The sequence below is a fragment of the Battus philenor genome, unplaced genomic scaffold (genome assembly GCF_028537555.1).
Source record: "Battus philenor isolate CCGP_79_NKW_IND1 unplaced genomic scaffold, ilBatPhil1.0.hap1 SCAF_28, whole genome shotgun sequence".
Lineage (NCBI taxonomy): Eukaryota > Metazoa > Arthropoda > Insecta > Lepidoptera > Papilionidae > Battus > Battus philenor.
In genome coordinates, this window is record NW_027181691.1 from 8,984,552 (window position 1) to 9,006,384 (window position 21,833).

Here is a 21,833-nt window from a genome sequence, read left to right on the forward strand (position 1 = left end):
AGTTTTAAGCAAAATTGTCATAGATAATGTCAAACCATTCATTTACAACTTTCCAAAATGGCGGTCGTTGCGAACATTTTAAACGTCAGAAAAATTTTAAAGTAATATACAAGAAATCTATATTAGCTATATTAATTTTCTTTTATGTTCTGTTATAAAAAATGCATGTGGCTTTAAATCTGTATCAAATGTAATTCGTAAATATGTCGATGTTTTTCGAATTGAAACCCTTTTACCAGTGTTATTAATTTTAACGACTTATGTTTTTAATATTTGTGCACGAAAGTTTCTGTGAAAATAAATATATATAAAATATTCAATATTAATAAATGTAGAATAAAATTACATATTTGAAATAAAAAAAAACTTTAAATTGTTGTGGACATTAAAAAATCTATCTATAATACAATCAATTTAATTCTGTTGTAATGTATATAGAATTATTCTTCAAAATATTGGAAGTTTAGTTCTGAATGTGAGTTTTAGGTATAATTGTTTTATTTAAAGTAAGGAGAAAGAGTTTTACATCTATTTGGAAGTTTCCTAAGCGTAATTTTTGTTGTTTTAACTTGTAGTTAACTACGCTACATAGTAATTAGTTTATTGAGTATGTTTATTGACATAAATGTTTTAAATATCATTTATTAATAACAAATCTTAATATAAACATCGATGTATCATAAATCATAAGATTAATTTTAAGGACTGACACGTAAGATTTTGTTTAATCTGTTACCCGTAAAAATTAATGAATAACAATTTTATTCAATTGTAATTCCGCACTTAATATCTCTAAAAATAACATAAAAAATAAATTTATCTATTACTTTTACTTATAAAATTAATATTAATATACAAAATAATAACATTTATATGCTAATATAAATATGTTATGTTTCTAAAGAGATCTATGGTTATGTTTCACACACCGAAAGCTTAGCGAATTGGCATGCTATGAACAAATTACGTATGAACAAACATTTAAAAAAAAAGAAATGTATTATGCCAGCATTTTAAAAAGTGACATAAGTCACTTTTGAAACAAAGATGGAATGGACATCGTTTAATACTCGGACTCGCAGTCGGGCTGATGGAAGTTGCCGAAAACATTCAGCTCGTACAAGCTGGCGAGAGTTATGAACAGAAGGTACCAAATCATCAGCACCACTCCGTACTTACGGTCCAACTTCCAACCGTTTGCGTGCGTCGCTACAACCAGGAATACCACCGTCGAGAACAGCGACAGCGTGGAGTAGATTAGTCCTAAAAAAAATTGTTCATTGAACTAATTATTACGACAGGTCAATGTATATATGAGAATCTGATTTATGTATATAAGAATATTAAGAAATCTAGTTAACCTATCCATATGGCTATTGACTTATAGTTCCAATGTTAGCCTTATGTACATACATACATAAGGTAGGCTGGTTATATCTTTAGTTCTATAAAATTAGTAACATTTTTGTGGGTGATTATGTATAGCAGTGTTTCCGGAGCAATTAGTTTGTTAAGGGTAATTTCAAAATAGACTATCCCCACATACAGATAAATATTATTGAAATGGTACAGAAACTTACCCTTGCTGATGACGTTAACGTGACTGCCGGGGTGAATGATAGCGGTCTGAATAAACCAGGGCAAGCCCAGGCAGACCAGGATGTCGAACACGTTGGATCCCACTGCGTTGGACACCGCCATGTCGCCGTACCTTCACGTGGAATTAAGATAATTATGACGTCACTGAGCCTGGAATCTTTACATAGACCACCCCCAAAGATATCAAAAAGAGAATATACCATAATCGCAACATATTATAGGCGGGTTCGCTATTCCAGTGTGGTATTATGGTAGGCAGAGGACGTTGCGGCAGTGATAATCCTATACAATTAATCCACAAAGTGATAATTATTTAGGATTGTATTCCAGGAATCGAACCCACGACCTATATTCGCAAATATCAGTTCTTATCGCAGACTTACCACAGTTCGTTGACATTTACGATAACATACATATTAGATTAAAAATGCAAATGATTTAACCGTTAATAGCCTGATTTACGAAAGTGATTTTTTTTTAATATTACTGTGTTTGCTTGAGGGTCTAGATGAAGGGAAAAATAGATTTTTTTTTAATTTCGTTGGAAAAAATATTATACAACAGTAAAATGCGTACGTACATCCAACCTATAAAAAGAACTAATAGTAACGTGAACATTCGGTTTAAAAGATTGGTATCAAAATTGAAACCCTAGGCTATTAAGGGTTAACACCGAATAAATTGTAAGTCGTTTAATATTTCGTTTATAAATTTATAATTGTCAACTTGAAATTAAAGATCTAGGTGATATTAAGAAGTCATGCACTACAGTACATTTGGGTTAACAGCTAAAGAAAGCCTTATCTTTATTTCAGTCATACGTGCAGCTCTCTTGGTTGCCCTTGCCTGCCTCTTTTTTATGGCTGCCCTCCTTGGGGACCTCTCATACCTTTAATGATTTTTTCACTTGCTTTTCCTTTTATTTATGTACTCTTCAATCATTCTACGCATGATATATTTTCCTTTACTTTCATCCTATAATTTTCTATCATTGTTTTTCATATTTATTTCCGTTCATTTACCGTCTCACCTCCTTCGCCTCGTTCCTCAAATATCACAAATCCAGGGCACTGTGGCTTACTGCCCTTTCAACTTGCCAATTTTCTGAGCTAAGGTTACGTTCATTTGTCTATGGAACTCCTTATTCATAATTCAAAGAAATTTCGAGCATATCCTTTTTCATAACTCGTTAAGAGAGCTAAAATTCGAAGTGAGAAAGCAAGATTCATTGACGTAGATCTTTTGACAGAAACCTACTGCAAAGCTGGTCTTTTCTTTACCTACAACCAACGACTTCCTGCGACTTTGACTAAGTCATTTGTCCACCTAGTGGGCATAGCTACGTCGCATCTGCCGACTCGTGGTTGCCACTTGAGAACCCTTCAGCTCCAACGACGAATATAAAAGAAATACTAATATACAATTTCATCTAAAGTGTGCGTTTAGACTAGCTAGTTGAGGATATATGCAAAAATGCTGTAGGATGTGAAGATTTGGGTTTGTTTGTGGTTCAAAAACGAATTTCAAACTTACCCCTCCTTAATAACAGCGAGAGAGGACAGCGCGTCGGGTACGGATACTCCGGCGGCGACGAATGTCAGGCCCATCACTGTGTCCGGGATGCCCAGGGTGTAGCCTTTAAAATAGAATAAATTTATAGATAATAGACAAATATTCCATGCAATTCTATAAATTATGTTAACAAAGGTTTAATAAGGCATGATTGGTTACAGATGTAAATCTTTAAAAGGTGAACATGTCACTCTATTTCTCAGAAATAAAAGATGACGTGATGATAATGTACTAAGAAAAAGCATTTTAGAATTTAATTACAGTACCCGGCGATACATATTGCACATCGACCTTTGGAAAGAGACAATCGGCTAATTTCGGCTTCGTAGAGCACTATATCTGTCCCATACTATGTGACGTTTTGCCAGTCGTTGTATTTCGTGCGACGATTTTTATAAAAATATATCACAAATGCATTCTTACAAGAAAGACAGACTTACCAATGATAGTGATCATCCAGACCATGAAGTAAGAGTAGAAGGAAATCCAGAGCATGGAGATGATGAAGGTTATGGGGTACCAGCGGCCGCGACAGTCCGGCATCGTGTGCCGGCACGACCAGTGGATAGGGTACGCCACGTACCAGCACGCCAGCTGCAGTTGGTCTGAAAATACCAATTCGACAAATTATAATAGCATTATAATTATAGGAACATTACTGTAAGATCAAATCCAAAATGAGAAGATTCGCAGGAGAATTAAAAACAACGACGTAAGTCAAATATCGAGTGATTAAAAAGGTTTTCGAACGGCGACCACGAGTCGACTGACGATATAGTTAAAGTCCCAGGAAGTCGCTGGAAGCGGGTACTGCAAAACCAGTCATTGTAGCGGCCTTTAGGAGGGTTCTTGTATAGGTTTTAGCTGAAAGAGAGTCCATCGTGCATCTGTAACCCAGTGGTGGACTAGACCATGGTGCAAAGAGTGGCTTACGAAGTGGAAATGGGTAGAAGCATTGCTTACGGCAACATCCCTTCCCTTTTGGAAGAGAAGGAGAGCCGGCACACTTTCTTGCGGCTTTGTTGCAGGGTGATGTATGATGTAATTAGACAACAAAATCGTGTAACAGAAAGTGTGGCGAGGGATGGAAGGCGGTACATAAAAATTATGTGGGTAGATGCAGAATGTATGTTGAACGATGGAAAATATGAGAGATGAAAGATGAAATAAAGAGAGAAATTGTAAAAGATAAGAGAAGTAGGAGGCTGTCCCGAAAACAAGATGGAGAAAGAAAAATAAAAAAAAGACCTTTGAGAGGGGTATACCTAGCAATTGGCGTCTATCGGTTGACATGTTAATAATGAAACTACTACATATACAACCTGGAAACATAAATTTAATTGCACACCGCATCAAGAATAAAATGTATTAAATTTTTTACACGGTACAGTTGAAATAAAATATATTATCACAAGTCAATATCACAGGAAGAAATGTCAATAAACAATCGACGTGCTCTAGTCGTATACGAGTTCAACTAATATTGATTTAGACTTGTAAAACATTGTAAATTTGACCACAAAAATAATCCGTTGGATTTTGATGTGGGCTTCATCTCCCTAGTTCATTAGAAACCTTCGATTCTATTCTAGGTGAATTCAATCCGGAGCTGGTTTCTATTGAATTGGGCTCATATGGTATTCTCATGACGTCACAAATAAACTCTTTAAATCATCTCATGTACTTAACAATGTGAATAAATATATATGAAGAAGTTGTAAGTGTGTTTATCCGACAAAGAATTTGACTCACTTGCTCCGACAGGTTTAACGAGTGGGTCCACAGCGGTCTCCGGGTTGTATTCCTTAGCTTTGTAATATGCAGGCATAGACGGTCCGGGTATCTATCAATAAACAAATTATTGAAATTTACCATTAAACATATTTAATTGACAATTAAATACAACACAATAGTTCAACATTAAGCGTTAACTTATTGGTCGTCGATGAGTAACATTAAATGTAAGTTATATAATCTTTGTCAGTCTAGCACTGCTTTTCAGGGGAAGTGATTGACAAGTTTATTTAGGTTGTCAATCTTATTATGTAGTCCGTTAAGAAACAATGGCATTAATACTTTTGAACAGCTGTATTCTTCATTCGTATAGGTGTTATAAAGTAAAACCGCTTTTAAAAAGCGCTTGTTGTCTGATAGTGATTTTATTTCAAATCCTATTTCCGCTTAACGAAGTCATTTTCATAGATTCTACCAATCAAACAATTTTAGTATGAAATTACTGTCATTTTTTTAGTCATGCAGCCTACCGGGGGTGCCGGTTGTTGTTGGTTCTCTTGCGTCTCTTGCTGAGCAGGAGTTTGTGGCTGCGCTTGTGCCGGCTGCGGTTGTTGTTGCCAACCTGGCTGTGCGGAGGCAGCTTGTGACTGGAATCAAAATGAATCGGCATCATCATTCTAGCCGTAGGACCTTCAAGAAAGTCTAGCAGATAGTGTATCTAAGCTTTCCATGGTCTTTCAATGGGTCCTGTTGGAAGCGGCTCGAACCTAGCACCTTCCAATGACCATGAGGCTGTCCATCAACTATTATTACATTCAATGAATTTAAAATGAAGCAATGATTCTTGAACTGTGCTATCTTTGGACATTGCTATAGAAAGACTAGTTGTCGATTTGATGTTTCACAGAACCTTTCTAAAATAGTGAAAACGTAACGACCAAATTGCTTTAACAATATTACACGACTAAGAGGAAAACCGTCTAAAAACATATAGACGTCTAAATGTTGGCGAAAACTTCATATTTAAATGTTAATTGTACCAAAACACTTACAAAGTCACGTAGTCAGCGAAGTAATTTTAAATATAGAGTTTTCCTCCTAGAAGCTATTGGCTTGTAACATTCTCAGAGTGATCACTTTATTTATTGATAAAATGTAAAAAAAAATATTTCATATAGATAAATTATGTTTAATGACAATGTTAATTTGCAGAGATAACTGTCAAACGCGTGAACCTCATAACAAGCTGTCAAGCGCGCGAAGTTCACTGTGAATTGTCAAACGCGCGAAGTTCATAGCCAACTGTCAAATGCTCGAAGCTCGTTCAGCCATATTACGGTCACAGCTGGACATAGACTTCCCCCATAGATTTTTATTAAAACCAGTCGAAATAAGTATTACGTCCTTTTCATGTCTGAACTCTGTAGTATCGGCCGGCATCGATAGATGGCGTTAGTTGTTCGGAAAGTTATTAAAGGGGCACCGCGCAATAGATATACATTAAACAAGAAGAACCCACAACAACACGAGATATAGATTAAAAAACATACCTGATCATCCCAAGCACGGTCCGGGTCCCAGGCCTGGTTGGGATCCCACACGGGGACAGACTCCGCGTTGTACGCCGCATTGTCGTATGCCCCATCTGGATTGTATGCTATAAAATACATTATTAGATAAGGAATATATTAGACTGTATTTTAAATAACAAAATGCACAAACACAAAGTATATTACAGAAAGTATATTTTTTAATACAAAGGATGATTGATTATAGCTGTAAAGACTTCAAAGATAATATAAAGCTAATTATTTAGCAAAAAGCTTTAGAGCTTCCAGAACTATTTTCAATTACACCGTATAAAGTGAGATCGCGTTAAAATATGTTCCATCAATTTATTTTTTCTATTGGAATGCGAATGGACATTCACTTCTGGCAGAACAGTCTGCCTTGACCGATAGCGAAAAATAATTTATTTTAATTCATACTAGCCTTCTCTATTTTAATATATTTTCATTACGTTATTTATTATGTCTGAAGCTATTGATTTTAGGTACGAGATACGTTTACTCCTTTCAACTAATTATCATGTATACTTCGAGATTAAAATTCCTACTGACATTCTGTATCCAAAGCATGAAAAGGACCAATATTTAGCCACTTCCGCACATGTAGTGGTAGTCGTGCAATAAAGTGCACCGCCCGCCAGCCCGCTGGTAAATGCGCATGCGGCAAACAATGTGAATTACACAATTGCTACCGTTAAATCACACAACACGTGTTTCACCCCTCCACGGGGCATCTTCAGGAATTATGTTACACCAATTAGTGCCACATACAGAGCCTCTGTAACTGTGATGACTACCACTGCATGTGCGGAAGTGGATAAATATTTGTAGTTTTCTTATTTAGGATGGACTTCCGCAAAATAACGCCTGATTCCATTAAATATTCTGTATCCACTCTTCTTCGAGAGGAGTCCAAACGGCAACAAGTCTAATAATCCAAAACTAAAATGGAATTTCCCTATTCTACAAATCGACATGGTTACCATACAAAGCTCACCGGTAGGCTGCAGAGGAGTTTCTTTAGTTTGTCCGTCCATTTGCGTGTACTGTCCCTCGCCATTGGCGGCAGCGGCAGGCGGTTGTCCTCCAGAACTTCTGCCGGTATAACATGTTCAAAGATAGTTTAATTCTATTTTAGACCTATTTTTTCTTTATTTATCTAGATTTTATATAACTTCTTCTTCTTTTCACCCCATAGACGAGGATCGCCACGATAATTATTCTTGCGTTACCCGCATCCAGCGACAAATGTATGTATGTCGAGAGCCCACCTAGAGGGAGGCGTATCCACGTTCCGATTACCAGCTCGTGGTCACCACTGGGGAACTTGGGCCCCAAGGATAATCGGATGCACCAGTGATGTACTCCGCCCACTGCCACTTCAAACGAGCAATGAGCATCGAAACTTCGAGCAAAGCCCATCTCCATTTCTCTTGTAGTAGTGACCTTTTCATGAGGCCCATCGTAGGCAACCACGTCTTGGAACTGTATATCATCACTTGCTACACACATTAAAAAAATCAATAAAAATGCGAGTAAATGTAAATGCCTACTTAAATGAAGACATTTGACTTTTTGAATATTTTTTGTTTATTATCTGGTTTCTCAACAGTGTAAACATCACTAACTTACCTGTAAGTGACGAGGGCTGCTTGTTCCTCACGCGTGGGCAGCTTGAAGGGCAGAGGCAAAGTCAGTGCCCAGCGCTCCAACTCCGTATTGAACCTCAGCGCAACGCAGTACACGCCGTACATGATCAGCATGAACAGAGCTTCAGGCCTGGACATCATAAGAGATATTGAGTTTCCCAAATTTCCAAGATAGAGGTGACAAACTATAAAATACCCGGTACTTCTAATAAATGTATTATGAATTATTTTTTTTCCTTCTATACTTAGCTTCTATTAGTTTGCTATAAGCGGATGGTTTGTATGCCGTGTGCCTAAGAGAAACTTCCTCCGAAGCCAGTCCTTTTTCACTTAACTGTATTTGTTTATGCAGGTTCAGGCTTTGATTTAATAACTTATAATTTTTTATAATTCGTCAGCCAACTGATTTGAATGGTTAGAGAGTCGTAAATTACTTTTTAATAAATGTTCTGTTCTCTTTGGTTGTTGTTATTTTTGGATGTTCGTGGAATTCAAAGTTTGTTATGTATCAAGGGAATAAATACCAGAGTATAAGTAACGTAAACGTAAAGTACACGAAACGTAATCTTAAAAACTGGAAATAGTTGGGGCGTCGTTAAAATGGATTAAGAGATGTTACTTCTTTAACATCAACACTGTAACATGCAAAAACGTGGGTAAAAAAATTAAATTATATAACAATAAAAAACAATAACGAAAAAGTATATATCTTTATATGTGTTATATATGTTTTTAAATTTTACTGTATAACCAAAAAAAAAAGTCCAAAACTCCAAAGTTCTAGAAAGTCTTTATTGAGAAAAATAATGTAAATATACTATAATATAATATAAAAAATATACTATAATATAATATAAAAATATAGAAGAAAAGTATTACATTTACTATCCGATACATATCACAAATTAAATTAAAACACCTGTCACTTGCCGACAAACTTTTGATGACAATCGAAAAGAAGAAATATATAGGATATTTTTGTGAACTACCTATTTGAATTATTTAGCATTTTTTATCGAATTCAGCTCTATAATTGCTTCCATTACGGTTAAACTTTGAAATTAAATCGCAACAATGTCAGGCGAGCTTTTTATTTTTCTAATCTCCTCACAAGCTTCCTTGATACTTTCTAACATAAGGTATAGCTGAGACAAAAGAACGGTTGGACGAAAAAGACAGGCAAACATAATGTTTAGTAGTAGAGTATTGTTAAATATCTCGTATGCGGCTTGTAAACCTACTTTGCCGCGTCTCACACAGCCAATAAACCTCAGATTGTACCTAACATTCGCGCACTTAATGAAGAATGAATATAAAATGTATTTTGTTTAATTTGAATCCTATAAATCCTTTACATACTCTACGCTTGCCAATTATATACATTTTCTTATTTTACATTACACAAACAATCAATATAGATAAGAAATGAAGCATAAAGGACAAGCTAAATTTAACATCTCAAAGTCTTTATACAAATTACTGTGATAAAATTTCTAAATTTTGATTGGTACATTGTTAATTTCAGCTAGTATCTAAAGTGACTAACCAGGATACGTATTTATTGGCGATGGTGCACAGCATGACGAGGATGGAGATGGCGTAGAAGAAGCAGTCGCGGCAGAGCGGCCACCAGTTGAGATGCGAGACGGTTCCGGCGCAGAGCGCGCACACCGATATCACGAACATAATGTTGAACACCGCAGACCCGATCACGCCCGATACGCCTGGTGACAAGTGCACACATCTTTAACTTATGCCTTTTATCATTATTACGTTAGCCTATAGATGCACACAGGCATAGGTCTTGTACCAACTAATAAATAATCGAGTAAAACTTTCAAATTGTATTGTTAATATGTATAAATTTTTGCTGTATTTACCCATAAGAGAAAATTGTGTAAGAAAAATTGTAAGAAATTATAAGACAGCGTTTTGTGTCTCGCAGCTGGAAGAAGAAATATCCGTATCAAATAGCGGCAACCCTCTCCCAACTGTCTGCGTTTAGCAAAAGCGAAAAAAAAAATTGTAAAAAAAAAGACACTAGCGATCCAAATTAGAATTAATAAAAAAAAGGCATAGGTCTTCCCCAAAACCCCACGTTGATCGCTCTTACGCTGCCTGTATCCAACAACTTGCCGAGACTCCATGCCTTCTTCATCTCCATTTCTTCACAACTATAACAGCCTACGAAGCAGAGTTCTGTTAAAAATTATAATGTTGAATAAAGGATTTTTATATTATTTTTGTCCACCTAGTGAGGGGGCTCCTTGCACACGCGATACTTTTTCAGGCTTGTTGCCGGAGAACCTTAAAACGGCTGATAGTTGTACGGGCGATGTGCTACTCCTAGTATCACTTCAGACGAGCAATTCTTCGAGCTGCATCGATGACCTTGGATCTTCTGTGGATCTTCTCATATCTGATTCGATTTCGCAGCGAAGCTCTGAGCATACCCCGCTCCATTGTTTTCTGCCGTATGCCTTTACTTCGGATGAATTTATTTGAATATGAATTTAAAGTTCTGGTTTCTTGTTAAGGCCATCGTAAGACACTGAATATTGTACCGTTCGAAATGTTATTAGAAATCTATGGAGAGCGCCTATAGCCTATAAGAATTTTATTTATTAAAAAAGGGCGTTATAAAAGAATGTAAAATGTGGTGCTTATACCTATATCATCTTGGGCACAGAATACACCGATGACGACGGTAGCCAGTTCCGGGGCGGAGCTGCCGGCAGCCATGAAGGTTGCGCCGGCGACGTCAGGCGCGAGTTTCAACTCTATAGCATTAAAAATAGAATTAAATACAGACAGTAAATAAATAGAAACATAAAATATACAAGATGGCAGGTGCTTAGATGTAAAAGCTTTAATTGGATTTCTAAAATAACAAATATATTAATGATAATGTAGTATGAAAAAGAGTTTTCAAAATTTAAATTACTGCGTATAAAATTTCATTATTATTTACTGTCCCTGCAGATTTTTTACTGCAATAAGTTATTGGCCCGTCGCAATAGAAAAAACAAATAAAGTAGAATATATTACTAAATAGTGATAACTTTGTTTTTTGGTGACAAATGAGTATTTAATTTAAATTAAATAATTAACTAACCGTTTTAACACTTTTCATCTATAAGCTGTATATTTAGAATTAATTTTATTAATATCTTACTTTTGTACAAAAAAAATGCATTGTAAAGTCTTTGTCCAAAATCTATTCATTTGTTCATGTTATTATGTTCATATGATCATTTACAGTGACCGCGTGTGTATGTCATGATGACAAGGCTGGAAGAACACAATTTATTTGAATCCAAGCTTTATTCTACCTTAAAAATCCTTAACACTGTGATATGATTTTCTAATAATTTTTTGTTATCAAACTTTTTAAATGTATTACACAATAATTTAGAGAGGTTACGTGGGCGCGTAAATGTGTGTAGCCTAAGGAAAGCCTTTATATATAAATACAGTGTCGTTATTGAAACCTTAATATTTTTTTCCCAAACATTTCTCTAAGATCGTTAAGAAGTCAAAATAATAATATTGGTAAGAATAAAAATAAATTAATGAATTATGAAAACAAAGCGTCCAGACCTTCACAGATCCTGTCCAGGCTGCAGACGAAGTACTCGTCACAAACGATGGCGAGACCGATGAACGTGAACACAGCCACCAGGATGTGGAGGATCAGACCGCCATGCTTACGCGCAGTTTGACCCATCAACGGTTGGGGGAACTGAAATTAATTTACAACTAGGTTAATGTCTAAACTGAATAACTAACATGTTGAATTTGCAAAAGGCAGGCTCCATAGCACATAGAAAATATAGTTATTAAAGCCTTATTCTGTTGAGACCATGACAAACGCAATTTACGACGTCCGACTAAAACGTGGACAGACGACATTCCAATTGTACCTATAGAGGCAGCTTATGTCATACTATCATATTCATAATGTCGCTTCGAATATGGAAATAGCACAAATTTACTGTCAAATCACTATACTGCAAAAAAGCGATTTCTTTATATTTATTAGTCGTATAGAAAGAAACCCTACCGCGATATCAAAAGACTAGTGGCGCCATCTGTTATTGTCTATCTGAACTAATCTAATAAAAAATTCAAATTTGGAATCCATTTAAACATAATAAAATTATGAGGAAGTGTTTCATATGTGTTAAAATGTGGAAAAGGATATTAACGAAATATTTCTCACGGCAAAATCTACATCCAAAAGATTCATTATTAGTTGCTCCTGTAGAATCGTATTTGTTTTATTCTAAAATCAAATATTTGATTTTTTAAATCAAAATAAGTTGATTAGTTTGCCTGTACTTAATACACGCCTCTATCACAAATATCCCATCTGAGATTCTTAAATGTTAAGTGTTTGAAAGTAATAGAGTTGGTAAAAGCATCAAATACCTGTTCAATTGCGGGCGGTGTACAATTCCTCAACGGATGCACAGTCGGGATAGCGTCGTCCTGAAACATAAAAATATTACTGTTTTTATTATTATTTTATTTATTTATTTCTATCACAAAACTGATGCAGACGTATTTGAATTTATCAGTATTAATTCCTATAGTTCATGTGTATTAAGTGAGAAAAGGACCAATATTTAGCCACTTCGTTGCACGACTATCACTGCATGTGCATGCAGCGGTAGTCGTGCAACAAAGTGCACCGCCCGCGAGCACGCTGACAAATGCGTATGCGATTATGTTACACCGATTAGTGCCAAACACAGAGTGAGCTCAATGCTTTGGCACTAATCGGTGTAACAAAATTCCTGAAGATGCCCCGTGGAGGGGCAAAACACGTGTTGAGTGATTTAACGGTGGCAGTTGTGTAATTCGCATTGTTTGCCGCATACGCATTTATTGGTCCTTTTCTTACTTAGGATGGACTTCTGCAAGGTAAGCCTGATTTCATTAAACATGTGTATTAAATTTTAGTAATATTGTTTTCTTTACAGTATTAAAACCGCAATGAATTCTAACAATTCTATTCGGTTTTTTTTTCTCATTGATCATGAACACACATCTAGATCTTTAGGTAGCGAGTTTGATTGATAAAACATTCTGTTACAAGTGCAAGCTTAACTTAAACTTTGCAACCTGGAAGGTAAAACATATGCAAACTCAATATTCAAGTTATGTAACTAGTCAATTTAAAATTAACAAGTGTAGAGTCAAATATACGTGTCATAGTGATATTTGTTAAGATGGCTCCTAGCTGAGAAACCATTACTAAAGGGTACGTATTTTGCTACAAAAATATATTTACATTCACATAGCCATCGTCTTTTTGTTTCTTTTTTTCTCCTTCCTCCTCCTCTTCCACTCCTTTGAGCATTTTTTTACCGCCTTCCGGAGGCTTCTCGCTGCTTTCATCTTCTTCTTCACCTGGACTAGACGCGGGGAGAGCGGACGTAACTTCATTCTCTGAAACTGAAAATGCAATCAACCAGACAATTTCTTTAACAATTAGATACTTTAACGTTATCTTATAGATTTTATATAATTATTGTAAATTGAGATCATAATAATAATTTTCCATCTTGCGGATTCCCTTTAGCCTTTTAACACCACTGATAAAATTTACAAGTTGTGTTATGGTAACAAACTACATAATCATCTTATAGCATAAAATTATGTATATTTAGTCTTGTCATAAATATTGTGACAAACAAAAACAACATATCTTACGTAAGATGTTCACTGGTAGAGATGGTATTAATAATATTGAGTATGAATAGACTAATATTCTAATTGACGAACAATAACCATGTCCATCATCTTGACATAAAAATCTACTCCATTCCTCCATTTTCATCTTAGGCTGACGTAACCGTTATTTATTATGGGACTAAAGCTACTTGTCGATGTGATTACTCAATCCATTTCAACTTCGCTACAGTTTATCCCAAAAAATCATCATCATGTAAGCCGATAGACAATCTCTATAAGTCATAGTTCCCTTCCAAAGTAAGGGACTTCCCGCGACCTTTAATATGTCATCGGTAATTCTGGTAGGGGATTTACCGGCTCGCGATTGTACGACCGATGTACCCTTTGAGACAACCATTCTTCGAGTTTCGTTTGTGAATGAGTGTGAGTTAAACTTTGATTAATGTAAACATAAATATCAGAAAATAATTTTTAAATGTTTACCTTTGGTTGATGATTTCGTAGGATGATCATCGGTAGATAGGGAAACAGGTGTAGTGTCAGTTTTAGTGAGCGGAGTCGTCGAAGCACTCAGCACTGCTTGGAAGATCGAGTAAGCGATGAAGAACACTGACACCGTTAACCAACGATGTCTCCGAGGTCTTCGCATCCTCTGCAATTAATTAACTTTTATAAATAAACCTTACAAATTATAACAGAGATAGTTAAATGATTGAGGAGCAATTTGAAGTACGCTATGGTCAGACCATATGCAAAACAAATGGTAGCCAGAACCTAAAGATTCTAGAGCAGAGATCACGAATCAACAAGCGCAGCGTAAGATGTCCTCCCACAAGATCAAAAGAGGATCCTGTCAAAGTCGTCGAATGAATACAGCACGTCTAAAACAAGTCCTATTGTAAATCTATTGGGGAATCCTATATCCAGAAGTAGTCGTTTTACAGCTGAAATGATAATGGTAAAGTAAATGATTCTCCATCATCAAGACAAACCTCCCAAAGGCTTCTTCTAGGAAGACATAGTTTGTAATATACTTCGGTTGAAGTTTATCAGAACCTTTAGGCAAGTAATGTCTAACTTTTTACTACTCGAGCTAACAATGAAATTGTCGAAACAAATGTTGACACGTATGTAAAATTATTATCAGATGATAAAGTAAATGAATGTTTTACAGAATGTGATGTTTTTTTTTCTATTAGTATTACTGCAAATCATTTTATATCATTCTTATGTAAACGATAGACAAAAGCTAATACTTCGTTTTAGGGAATTCAAAGGGAACTGTAAAAGATTCTTTTACATGTGTCCGATACACGTTTAAAAGACCTATAGTGCTACCGAAACTGCTGTACCACGCCGTAGACATTCACGCGGCGAAACGGAAGGAGGAGGGAGGTATTGACGCAGTTCCGTTAGTTCTTTAACACTCTTGGTGGCAGCGCCCATGTTCTTTTTGCCTTGATCGCTTCGTTTAGTTTCCCTGAGCACGGTGCAGTGATTTCTGTAGGACTATAGACCTATACACGTGTAAAAGAGTGTTTGTCTTACTGTCTCCGTATTGATTAAACAGGTGAATATCTTTATTGCGTCATTGTCAAATATTGCTGTACCGTCCTCTTAAACTTATTATTAAGTCCCTTGGAAACGAAATAAAAATATATAACTGTTGTATAAATAAGAACTATTCACGATAATGTGAAAGTGAAAAGAAAAATAAATGTAAGGATTTGTAGTAATACTAATAGAAAGAACATCACATGGTGTAAAAAATTCATTTACTTTTTCATATGATAATAATTTTATGTACGTATCAAAATTTTTTTAATTAATTTTATGGTTTTTCTAAGTAGTAAGTAGTTAGCCATTACCTGTAGGTTAAGATGAGACTTTGGGAGATTCGTCGAAATAATGAAGAAACATTTTCTACTTTTTGGTGAAAAAAAAATTTATGAGACTTGTCTAGCTGGCATAGCAAAACTAACCTTCCTGTGACTTCTGTATTTATTTCATTATTTATTTGATTCCTGCACAAATCCCTAAAATACATATTCGAGCTTAATTTCGCATTAATGAAAATTATTATTTCTTGATACTGGATTTATGTTAAAAAGCGAATTATAGAATAAATACCATTACAACAAATAAAAATAAATTAATTTAGTTAGTTGTCAATTGACAGTTAACTTTTTAAATATTCAATTCTCATTTGCACGAAAGCGTTCATGTCAAGGAGCTACGCTAGGAAACCGTTATAACCTATAAAATATTTTATCGCACACAATGTTATATTTCCGAAGAATTCAGCTATAAAATGTAAAGGATATTTTATTATAGGCGAGACATTTCGCAGTTTATTAGAGAAATGTTCTAGTTTCAATAACATAATTCGAAATATATCGAAAAATAGCTAAATAGCTATTTTATCGCTTTTAACGATTAAATTAGCAAATAGCTTGACAAAAATAGCTATTTTAACGTTTTTAACAATTATATTAGCAGGATTTGAGCTTACATTGGAGAAGTATATAAATATATAATCTTTTAAATTTATTTATACTCTGGTCGTGAATGAAAATGAAATGAAACTCTAACATACAAGAAAAAAATATTTACACAGGATGATTCATTGCAGATGTAAAACCTTTAAAGGGGTGAATGTATAACCCATTTGCTGCAATTAATATTTCATATGCATATTAATATATGTAGTATTTCCGAAATAATAAATATCATATCGGTAATATAGTAAGAAAAAGCGTTTTAAAAATTTGGATTATTACATATTAAAATTAATTATTATTTATCGATGGTCTCTCAAGACTTTGGATTACCAGAATTATAAAGTCGCATTTCAATAGAAAAAATTGCATTGATGTGACATATTACATAATGATAACTTTATATAAGGTAATTGTATAAATGAGTAAAAAGTTTTTCCTGAAAAATATGCTATACATTCATCCTTTTAAAACTTTTAAAAAATTCTATCTTCTACATTAAACCTACTTAATTTTGTTTCGTTCTATAATACAACACTAAAATTTAAATGGGTTCAAGCTATAACAGTTATAATAATAGTTAAAACGTAGCTAATTTGATCGTTAAAAGCGTAAAAGCTATAAATAGCACAGGTGTAATTTTGCGCTACTTTTCATCATATTTTCAAGTTTATTGAAGCACTTAGAACGATTTAATGCTTTTACACCTATAAGAAATCACGAATAAAAAAGACAGTAAAGAATAAAGCGGGTGAAAGTTCTCTAGTATACCTCAAAGTTTAGCGTTTTCCGATTTTATTATTCTAGTCGTTATCCGTAAAACTCTTTTATATGCAGACGTTATGAAAATTCTTACTACTCGGTCATAATGCCAAGCGTTTCTTGACTTTTAAATAGAGAAAAGAGCTGCCGGGTATTTTGAAGGAAATGAAATGGATTTAGAAAACTTTTATTATTTTGAACTAGCTAGCTATATAGCAGTAGACAGTTATAGCTATTGATTATAGCTATACAGGTAATTAAAAGAGAAAATTAGTTAAAGGTGTTAAGGTTATGTGTGTGTGTTGGGATACAGGAAATAGCCCATCAAGACGTTTGCAACTGGACACGAGCCTCTCCCAGAGGTTTTGCAATAACTGCTTTTGGGAACAGCCTGCAAATAGCATCTTCTGGATATAGAATCACATGGCGACGAAAGATAAAGAACATCTTTACTCCGGAAAGAAATTTATGTACTAACTTACAAGGTAAAAAAGAACTATCAAAATATTATTTACTCTGCAAAGAATATGCGTGAAGAAGCAAATTTGGCATGTCAAACATGAAATTTAGGTAAGGAGCGAAAATGATTCTTGTAATTGAATTTTCTTTCTTACTTAACATTTAATTTGTATTCGTTAAAAATATAATTTTAGAAATAAAACGAAATATTAATGTGCATAAGAAGTGTCAAAATTGTTTTATTATTTTATTAAGTTTTTTTTTTATTTCCAAATCAAAGTAATTTACATGTTACAAATGTTTGTTACTTCTGTTTGTACAATAGACCTATTAGTCTAATGTTAGTATGGTTAGTTTTTCCCTTGATGTGAACCCCTTTAAGGTGGAGGCCTTCACCTTCTTTGACTTTTCAGAATTTTCAGTTTTTATCAAGATTCATTCAATTGTGCCTTGCCATTGCTGATCTAACCTGACATTTCTTTTACCTAATGGGTGTAATGAATTACTTTTAGGGGACTTTAAAAGTAATATATTATTAATAACCTTATTTAGCAGGGACAACAAATCTTTATCAAAATAAACGAATAACGCTATATGACCAAATTAATTAATACAACAGTACAGCGGAGTATTCAGGTCGACAAATGGTTTTATATTTCGCCGACTCATCAGACGCCATGAAGGGATTACGAATTGTTGCCTTTTGCGCGTATATTTTTATTTTTCCGAAGTTCGTTTAATATTCTTGTAAAATTCATTAAAAGTTTTGTATCCGTTTGATTATTTTCTGAATTATTTTTTAGCCAAAAACTTTTTATTTGAAAGTGATCCTAAGCCTGGTACGAACCGGAACAAATTATGGTTTTCTTTTCCGTTATCTTTCCCAAAGATCGCCACGCCGGTCTTGCTTTGTCGATCCACTTAGTAGAGACTTACCCACCTCGCGTTTATCGCCTCATGGTTACCACTCGTGATCTTTCGGTTTCTATGGTTATTTGTTGCATGAGCGATGTGGCCAGCCAACTGTTACTTCAGACGAACAATTCTTCGTGCTATGTCAGCGATCTTAATTCTTCTGCGGATCCTATTATCTCAGATTCGATCTAGCAGTGAAATCCAATCCAGAATCCTGTCACCACCGGCAACACGTATTGATTAGAGACCTTTCTATGTCTACAGACATTGCGGTATTTTGGACGAGATGTTTCGGCGCTTTCCGAATGCTAACCATCCGGGTTATATACGGTAAGTGATCTCTTCCTCGAAGATAGACTTACCAAACTCGACGGCTTTTCCGAGTTTTTTATAATCGTCTACAATTTCGAGCATATGTCCCCAAAATGGGGCAGAGGGCGTTCACAGACGGTCTTGAGCTTCGCGCTTTTCTTCACTTCACGTCATTCCAACTGCCTTCACTTCTGCAGTGATCGTCCGTCGCCAGGTTTGCTTTCGGCGGCCACGTCTTTGCTTTCTTCGAGGATTCCATTCTTGAGCTTTACTCGGTATGTGATTGGGGTTCCTTCGGAGCGTGTGACTTATCCGGTTCCACTAGCGGCGTTTGATTTGCTGGTCGATCGGCATCTCATCGCAGCGTTTCCAGAACTCTATGTAGATTTTCTTAAGCCAGTATATACCGAGAATAAGACGTAGACAGTTGTTAACGACGATTTGGAGCCGACCCGAGATACTTCATATATCTCCACCTTAATTATTACACTAATACTTATATTTGAATTTGGAGATGTAACCTTCCTTTTACGAAAAATATAGCAATACCTTGTGTCAAATTATTATTAATACATTCGAAGGAAGTCCACTGGTGGGCATAGGCCTTCTTCTTCTAAAACTGGCCTGCATCCAGTGTTTTCCGATGACCTTAACATGACCATCTTGTGGGTTGATTGACACTTGACACTGCTGATCCGTGGTCTTCGCTCCAGAACCTTGATGCTCCAGCGTCCATCAATTCTGCGCAGGAGGTCTTCACACACACCACTTCAATTCATCCATATCCTCATTCCTTATTCTTTTGTATGTTCGTAATGAAATATTGAGTACGTAATAAAATATCACGTTTTCCATTTGAATCTCGTTTTCGTTTACTTGGTTACCTAAACCGGTGTAGTATAGCTACTTACGAAATGAAATTATTCAAAAGAAAATCTCATTGTGTAAATTTAGGAGCGTATTCCATTATAAATGTTAAAGAGACCTCTGTAATTCAGTACTTGTGTAATTTCCGTTCGCAGTCGGTTAACAAAGGCGGGGACGCCCCGGGGACGGATCGAGTTCAGGCTTTCATCGTGGAGTACCCTTAAGATCAAGTTACGCGAACTAATAATGATACGATTTTATAGACGTAAGGCTAACTGACGAGCGCTGGGCCCGTTTGAATTCTATATTGGAATTGTCTTGTTCGAAAACAATTGCGCATCTAATAAAAATAAATGCGCCATGTTTGGTTTATTTATGTGCTTTATTATCTGTGGATGGATGTCAAAGCTTGAAACATAAAAAAACTGAAAGTATAGCTCATTTGTCAACAAAAAGAATATAAGCACTTATAATCAAGCACCTGTATACCATTAAAAAATGTAAGGTTAATTTTGGCTGTGATATCTGAAAATGCTACATAATCAGTATATTTTTATATTATCTAGTTCTATTTATATTTTATAGTTATCTTTGTCTATTATCAAAAAAAAAAGTTTATACATCGTTGACCATAACCGCATTGCGGTTTGATTTGTTCAATGTTTCTTAATGACTTTTAGATTAGTTTTAACGTCTCAATCCATTTATAACAGGCATTACAGTGAGTTTTGTTCTTGATTAATAAATAAATTTAAAATATAATTTATACTTCATATCTCTACTTTTGAATATTGACTTCTTTCTCTTACTTTAAAAATGCATTATGTTTGTAAGTCAAAGGTCATCTGTTTTGCGTAAACTTTTGAATTCACAGTCTGTGATATTTAATACGTTCATGTGTACACTTTTAATGTATTTACAAATCGTTAGCAAAACACATCTGCAATTTTTTCAAAATTTCCAACTATTCGATAGCATTTTTTCAATAATTAAAATAAGTCAGATTTGAAATATACTCACACACGGACAACTTGTGAATGTCCTTAAAACACAAAGCTAATAGATAAATTTCTTTTATTCATTATTGGAACTTGTAACAGGACTTCTATTGATCGATATTTTTTTTAATATACTGTGCTCGTAAGGTGTTATACTTGTAAGGAAACAAAAATAAACTCCGCAACACACAAGTATTTTAAACAAAATTTATGAATAGGCTTATATTAAAGCTTTATATATTATATGGAATATGATTTATACACAAACACTTTATCTGATATAGCCTGAATGCTATCAAAATAATCTAGCGACGTACATACCATACCTAGGACTCTTGTCATTTAAATATTCGTTTATTGAATATTATGCCATCAGTTAACTTTTAATATGCATTTTGATTTTTATAAATGGTAGTCCAATAAGGTTTTTCGGAATTTTTTTAAAAATATTTGATTATTTTAACATAAGAAGAATGACAGAAGGGCCCAATTTAATAGAATTTAGTAACAGATTTAACTTCCATCGTCATCCTTAAAGTAAAGCGGCGAGGGTTGCATACACGTCCTTATCAGGTCCCACAAGAAAACAGACTGGTTTTGTTTAAGACATTAACAATATCCGGAATTACATAAGAGCAATTTATCTGATAATAAAGCTAGAGAGCTTTTCACCACTCAAAAAAATTCGCTTTAGTTATTTATTTTAACGAAACGTACAGTAATAAAAAATAATGATAAAAATGAGTAATAAATTTCTGTACACTGTTCCCACCAGAGAATGAAACAGAAGAGTCTTAATTAGTCAAAAACAATAAAAAATGGTACGAAATGGTTTATATTAGTATAGAGCATATACATTAATAACTGTATTCTATTTACTATGTAGTATGTTACTAAAATGAGCAGTGATACTCCAGCGGTGGAGGACTGAGACTTGCAATACAATCTCATATAATTCACACTTTGTGCATTACTTATATAGGTTTGCCACTGCTCACAAACAAGTTTACAGATGTACGTACCATAAAACCACACTGCGATCGTTCACCAGCCTGCCAATCGTGGTGATTATGGTATATATATATATATATACCTATATATAAACATTTACATATACATATATATATATACATATACATACATATATAAATGTATGTATGTACATGTCTTTGGGGTAAGCCTATACTTTGCAGTGAGGTT

The 21,833-nt window shown here is 34.7% G+C and overlaps 1 protein-coding gene across 1 annotated transcript; it reads right to left on the reverse strand.

Annotated features, from left to right (window-relative positions):
• Window positions 1-1,063: 1,063 nt before the first annotated feature.
• On the reverse strand, window positions 1,064-14,474 carry LOC137925968 (probable sodium/potassium/calcium exchanger CG1090). The gene is made up of 15 exons (XM_068769472.1): window positions 14,306-14,474; window positions 13,405-13,576; window positions 12,554-12,632; window positions 11,723-11,864; window positions 10,792-10,902; window positions 9,669-9,846; window positions 8,106-8,252; window positions 7,471-7,568; window positions 6,456-6,562; window positions 5,436-5,552; window positions 4,924-5,014; window positions 3,612-3,776; window positions 3,133-3,235; window positions 1,581-1,711; window positions 1,064-1,263 (listed from the first exon to the last, which is right to left on the reverse strand). The coding sequence occupies exons 1-15, from the start codon at window positions 14,469-14,471 to the stop codon at window positions 1,064-1,066; spliced, it is 2,007 nt and encodes a 668-aa protein (XP_068625573.1). The 5' UTR covers window positions 14,472-14,474.
• Window positions 14,475-21,833: the final 7,359 nt, after the last annotated feature.

What these genes read in the sequence shown, in the direction of transcription:
- LOC137925968 (XM_068769472.1), bottom strand. Translation starts at nt 14,471, where the DNA reads ATGCGAAGACCTCGGAGACATCGTTGGTTAACGGTGTCAGTGTTCTTC. An exon ending in CCTGGACAGGATCTGTGAAG is followed by an intron (nt 10,903 to 11,722) that starts GTCTGGACGCTT and finishes TTAATGCTATAG; the next exon opens with AGTTGAAACTCGCGCCTGAC. An exon ending in CGTTAACGTCATCAGCAAGG is followed by an intron (nt 1,264 to 1,580) that starts GTAAGTTTCTGT and finishes AATTTTTTTTAG; the next exon opens with GACTAATCTACTCCACGCTG.